The sequence below is a fragment of the Gracilinanus agilis genome, chromosome 5 (assembly GCF_016433145.1).
Source record: "Gracilinanus agilis isolate LMUSP501 chromosome 5, AgileGrace, whole genome shotgun sequence".
Taxonomy (NCBI): domain Eukaryota; kingdom Metazoa; phylum Chordata; class Mammalia; order Didelphimorphia; family Didelphidae; genus Gracilinanus; species Gracilinanus agilis.
Window position 1 is genome coordinate 147125585 of NC_058134.1, and position 6828 is coordinate 147132412.

At 35.6% G+C, this 6828-nt stretch overlaps 1 protein-coding gene across 1 annotated transcript; it reads left to right on the plus strand.

Moving 5' to 3' along the window:
• Positions 1 to 325: 325 nt before the first annotated feature.
• On the plus strand, positions 326 to 4474 carry LOC123249976 (PHD finger protein 3-like; the record flags this gene model as incomplete). Its single annotated transcript, XM_044679042.1, is given in 6 exon segments — positions 326 to 1423; positions 1425 to 1620; positions 1623 to 1741; positions 1743 to 2262; positions 2460 to 2519; positions 4422 to 4474. Coding segments are annotated over 6 exon segments (2046 nt in total), but the record flags the coding sequence as incomplete, so codon positions are not given.
• Positions 4475 to 6828: the final 2354 nt, after the last annotated feature.

Sequence of the window (6828 nt, forward strand, 5' to 3'; positions counted from 1 at the left end):
GTTATAAAGAAATAATTGTAGGACCCCTGGGCCCCGGGCCAGCGGACAGAGACGAAGATGACGACAACTAGGAGGACGTGATCAAGGACTACCATGACCGCAGTGGGGTTGGTAGCAGCCGCATCAGCAGTTCAAGCTTCTAGGGAAAAGGAGGCAGAGGCTGCGGTAGCAGCGAGGACAACGTCCTGCGCATACCCCTCCTCGGTGGCACCCCTATTCCCTCCTCCTCTGTGGAGGCGGCGGCGGCAGCAGCAGCGGAGGCGGCGGCAGCAGCAGCAGCAACAACAACAGCAACAGCAGCAGCAGTAGCAGCAGTGGCCACCATCTTCCTCCTGCTGCCAGTGGTAGTGCTTGTCGGGCGGAGCTGGTTGTTGGTCTTGATGATATTATGGATGAAGGAGTTGTTAAAGAAAGTGGTAATGATACCATTGATGAAGAAGAACTTATTTTGCCTAACAGAAATTTGAGGGACAAAGTGGAAGAAACTTCAGTCAGATCACCAAGAAAATCGCCTCGTTTAATGGCACAAGAACAAGTACGAAGTTTGAGACAAAGCAATATAGCCAAGAGTTCAAATACAACATCTTTAACTAATTCAAAGAAAGCAGCAGTCAAGAATGCATCTATACAAAAAACAGGAGTCAGACAACTGGACAGGTGTCAAAATAAGGAAGAAAGTATTTGTTCACCATCTAAACCAGAAGTTAGAATGAGTAGTCGACATACTGGGTTAACAGAAGAGATACCTGAAGTGTCAACAGTTTCTTCAAGTCATTCAGTAGCATCACCTTGTCATGAAGCCAAACTAGATATTAAAAATAAATGTCACAATCAGGGAGAAACAGCTCTGCCATCTCATCCATTAACTACTACTCAGATATCAGAGACTTGTGGTAGTACTGAAGAAAAGGAAAATGAAGCTCTGAGGGAAAGTAAAATCAAAGGTGACAGTCAAGTATTTTTTAAACTTGTAGATAAAGAACAACAGGAACATAATGATCCTATTATCAATAAAACAGGTGAAATTAATCTTGAAGAAAGGGATTCTAAAGGAAGTATTGACCATAGATCAAAGGAATCCTTAAAATTTTCTAGAAAGTTTGACCAAATGGAGGTAGCAGAGGCTGTTGCTACCTCATCTGATGTTGCTGCTTATTCAAATCCAAATAGTATGGAAAAGAACAATGTGATTCTATTCAATTCTGTGGATAAGATTGCTGAATGTAATACAGAATTGCAAGATGTGGTGGAATCTGCTGTTAAGGCTGTAGCCTCACTTCAAGAAACTACAAACCTTTTGGGTAATCTTAAAGGAACAGATACTAAAATGTCTGATGAACCCTCTGATACCACAGAATTTAATCAAACTGATTTAAAGAATATAGATACTACTGCTAATGAATCAGAAAGCAATGTTTTAGAAAAAAAGGGTCAGTGGTCCTCTTGACCAAAGTCCACAAAAGCATGATGAAAATGTTAAAATGGAATCTCACGAAATAGCAGAAATTCAGCATGACAGAAACAACCAAAACAGTAATATTTCTTCATTAGATTGTAAGAATGTCAAGTCCAAGAACACTAAATCTCTGATTCAGACTAAACAAAACATAGCCCCTGGTACTCAGAAAAAATTGTTTCAGCAAAACAAGAAATTCATAGTAAAACTAGAGTTGGAGTTAAAAGTATGAAAAGGAATGCTAATGAATCTCAGCATAATTTCCACAAACCAGTTAAAGTAAGAAAAAAAACAAGTTGATAAAAACGTGAAGTCACAAAGTAGGGGTCCAGGGATCAAATCTGTAAAAAATCAAACTCATTCAACATTGAAAAAAGGGTCACAGGCTCAAAATTTACTACAAACCCCTAAATTATTGACTCACTCTTTGAGTGACAAAATGGAGAGTCACCTAGGTTGCTCTAAAGAATCTTATCCTACAGCTTCAACCCATACTAGACATTCGCAACATTCCAACCAGAAACAAATACATAAGCAACAGCAGTTGTCAACGACAATAAAAACTAATAGTCATGTAACGGAAGATACAGAATATTTAGGTTTAGAACATATGAAGGAGGAGGATAAACTGAAAGTGAAGAAAGCTGAGAAGAACCTTCAACCCCGCCAAAGAAGAAGTAGCAAAAGTTTTTCTCTGGATGAACCTCCATTATTCATTCCAGATAACATAGCTACTGTAAAACGAGAAGGTTCAGAACACGTCTCTTCATCTGAAAACAAATATATGTAGGCTCCCAGCAAGCAGTGTGGGTTTTTTTTTTTTTAATTTTTTTTAAACCCTTGTACTTCGGTGTATTGTCTCACAGGTGGAAGATTGGTAAGGGTGGGCAATGGGGGTCAATTGACTTGCCCAGGGTCACACAGGTGGGAAGTGGCTGAGGCCGGGTTTGAACCTAGGACCTCCTGTCTCTAGGCCTGACTCTCACTCCACTGAGCTACCCAGCTGCCCTCGAGCAGTGTGGTTTTTGCAAAAAACCGCATGGCAACAGGTGTGTGTGTGTATGTATGTATGTATGTATGTATGTGTGGTGTGTGCATTTAAGAAAAAAATTTTTTGGGTTGGGAATTGTGTGATAACTTATTCCTTTATGTACAAAGGAATACTTTTGAAGTTTTTGGCAAATCAAAGAATTTAACTAGAGTATGTTAATAAAAAGACTGAGTTATGGATTGTATAAATTCCACATAGTTTTTTCCACTTGGAGAATTTTCTGAAAAGGTAATATCAACCAATTTATATGTAAATGTTTTGTTATAAACATAGGAAATGTATCTTTTAGTGCTGAGGTATCTGCAGATTTAAAATTAAGACTCATCAGTATGAATGCTATACAGTATTTGGCATCTAACATACATTTTAATTTTGTTTGGCTCAAAATCACTAGTCAAGAAAGTATGTAATGGAAATTCTAAATCATATGTATCATTAAAAAAAGTCTGTGTAAAGGGAAATATAATCCTTCCCTAAGACTACTATCACCTTTGATAAATACCAAACTTGAATTTTCTAATAAAATTTATCATCACCCTGGCAGCTTAAAAAAAAAAAAAGAAAAAAAGAAATAATTGTAGACTCATCCCTCTTAAAAAGGAGATTCTGGGAAGAAACAATGAGAATGACAAACCACAGAGGCAAAGAATATGTCTATTGTGAAGTCCAGGATGAAGTCAACCAAACTCTGCCATCAATCTTGACCCTATATATGGAAGCAACTAGATTAGCATCACTTAAATTTTGATATACTTGCACTATCTTGATACTCATTTGCCCCCGTACATACTTCTTTATTGATTTGTAGCTTCAAGGGGATTGAATGTATTATTTAAAAGTTTATCTTTAATCACAGATTTCTTTAATTTTGCTGTCATCATCATTGCCTATTTTCCTTATTTCTCTATAACTCATTTATTAGGTCATGTTGTGAGAACTTTCCCATGATGACTACTCTCCCTGAATAACTGCTGATTACTTGAAGCTTACCTCGACCTCTGTAAATTGCTTGGCCCAACCCTTCAAAGGATTTAAGAAAGTGGGTTTGGGATTTTATTTCATTTTGTATGATTGTATTAACATTGCCCGTAATTTTTTCCTGCCCACATATTCAAGTATAGGGCATACATTTAAATTTAGATTTTATCAATATTAACATTTTATTTATTGTTTAATACTTGTATATTTATTGGCTGTTTCATTCATTTTAATATATTTTTTAATTTTTAAATTAAAACTTGAAATATTTGCCTGTTTTTTAAATTTCTAGATTCACAATCATGGCCTGATCACCTCCAATATATCCCAATCATGGCCTGATCAGCTCTGATATCTAAGTGCTACCTGAACTGAGAATATGATAGATATTTTTTTTTTGCTTAAAGCTTCAATCATATAAAATCAAGAGCTTCTCATCCAATATTCTATTTAAATAAGTCTTTTACTCCTGAATTTAGGAAATCAATTTTCATATTCATGTTAAAAAGATATTTAATATAATGTCAATATAGCATGAGCTCATTCACATTTCTGTGGCATTACTGAATGGATAGTTTCTAGGTTGAGTAAATGGCAAATTAATATGTAAATAATAACTTACTAAATGATTAGATTATACATGAGAGTGTACCATGAGAAAGTACACCATTGATCCATATATCTTCTGTCTAAAACTTCTATACCTTTATCATAAGAATGGTCTAGATCAGTGATGGGCAAACTACAGACTGTGGGCCAGATGGGGCCCCCTGAAATGTTCTATCCCATTATGCACATTATTCCTAATCTGATGAATACAATAAGTAGGATACAATAAAATGAAACTTCAAAGAGTTGCTTTAGAAACAGACAGAAAGATGAGCATTTCCTTTCTTTTGGGCCCCTCTTTTAAAAGTTTGCCCATATCTGATCTAGATCAAGGCCAAGATGATGAAGCAAATGCCCATGAGCAAAACATTGCACTATAGCATATTAGATACAGTAAGAGACGATTCATGGTAAAAGAAACTCTTATTACTAACAATCAGTAAGACTAAGATAAAACCTGCTTTGATAGAGTTTCTCCTTTCCCCCTTTATACTCTGCATTTCTCTGTACTAATGAAATAATAGATATAGTCCCTAATTAGTGTAAGATTTGTATAGTTGCTATTTTGTTTTGTTTTGAATCTATTCTTTTGTCTATTAAGCCTTTAATTATCACATCAATTATCTCAAAATTCTCTATTTTGCACAATACTGGGAAAAGTTTTCCTTATTTCAATGGTATCTGGACCAACCCAGAAATTGAACAAGTGTTCATATGTGCACATAAATACACATACTCATCCTCTCCTTACTCCCTCACTTTAGTTTTGTGGTTTTAGAGTCTTTAAATTTCAAAGCTCCCTGTTTATCCTCAGCTATAAATAGCAGTGTGATTTTTATGTATTGAATGCTCCATTTAACCTTGACCCTTTTCCCATAGCTTGTTCTTCATCTGTGCTGCCAAGCTTAGTGTATAATAATCACTTCCTCCCACCTTCTTGAGAGTAGATTATTCCCTTTTGACCCCTTTCTATGGAGTTTTTCATTGACGGTAACCTCAATTTGACAACGTCTCTTTAAAGTGGAAACCAAAAATAGATAATAAATTGTCCTCTCCATGTTTTAAGTCGTCACTTATTCCTTCATTTTAAAAGTTACTTTTCTTTTATTGTCATTTTTTGAATAATACAGACAAGTTTTTTTTTAATTTTTAATTTTTAGAAAAATTTTCCATGGTTACATAATTCATATATTTCCTTTACCCTTCACCCCCTCAATCCCCTCCCCATAGCCAACTCTCATTTCCACTGGTTTTAACATGTGTGTTCAGGCAAAACTTACTCATATGTTATTGATAGTTACATTGGTGTGGTCCTTTCGGGTCTACATCCCCAATCATGTCCTCATCAAACCAACTGTTCAAACAGTTGTTTTTCTTCTGTGTTTCCCCTCATGTAGTTCTTCCTCTGAATGTGGGTAGCATTCTTTTCCCTAAATCCCTCAGAATTGTCTTGGGTCATTGCATTGCTGCTAGTACAGATGTCCTTTACAATCAATTTTACCACAGTGTATCTGTCTCTGTGTACAGTGTTCTTCTGGCTCTGCTCTTTTCACTCTGCATCAATTCCTGGAGGTCTTTCCAGTTCGCATGGAATTCCTCCAGTTTATTATTCCTTTGAGCACAATAGTATTCCATCACCAGCATATACCACAATTTGTTCAGCCATTCCCCAATTGAAGGGCATACTCTTGCTTTCCAGTTTTTTGCCACCACAAAGAGCGCAGCTATAAATATTTTTGTGCAAATCTGTTTATCTATGATCTCTTTGGGGTACAATCCCAGCAATGGTATGGCTGGATCAAAGGGCAGGCATTCTTTTATTGCTCTTTGGGCATAGTTCCAAATTGCCATCCAGAATGGTTGAATCAGTTCACAACTCCACCAGCAGTGCATTAATGTCCCAATTTTGCCACACCCCTCCAACATTCATTACTCTCCCCTGCTATCATTTTAGCCAATCTTCTAGGTGTGAGGTGGTACCTTAGAGTGGTTTTCATTTGCAGACAAGTTTTTGAGTGACTGATTTGGTCTTGTCATATTATGGGCATAATTGTATGTACAGTCAAATTAGTTTGCCACATTTAAGGATTATTTTTGAATAATCCTACCAAAAGTTATAGGATAATGCTGTTAACCATTCTGTTGCTGCTTTCAGAGACTATATTTCTTTCCTGGGGAAAAACCCATCTTATTACCCTAAATTGAATGAACTACTATAAGAGATAACATTTCTGCATAATGTAGCATTGAGAAAGAGGCATTTTAAGTACATATGTGTGCATATGAATGATTGCATTATAATTTACTTTATTCCATAAAAGAACAAAAATTACTGTTGAAATAAACAAAACCAAGGAAATCTGCTTATGGTTATGATCCTAGTTCTTATGATTAAATATTTAACAATGTTCTATTGCAAACCTATGTTTTTTGGGATTTATTGTTATGATATAAAATTAAACTAGGCAAAGAACACCTTTTTTTAATTTTCTAAATCTGGTTTAAATTGGTTTGCCTGTTTTATGATATGAGGGTTTAAGGGTGGGGAAAATGTGGTACATCTAGTCTTCAATTACATTTAAGCGTTTTTTTTTTATTCAGAATCTATGTGATTAGAAGAAGAAAAAAGGAAAAAAATCTTTGAAGCCTTTTAATCCATAATAGAGAATGAAAATTTGAGACTAAGTTTACTGTAACTTATTTGAGTTACAATAAGACTAAGAGACTAGGTTAC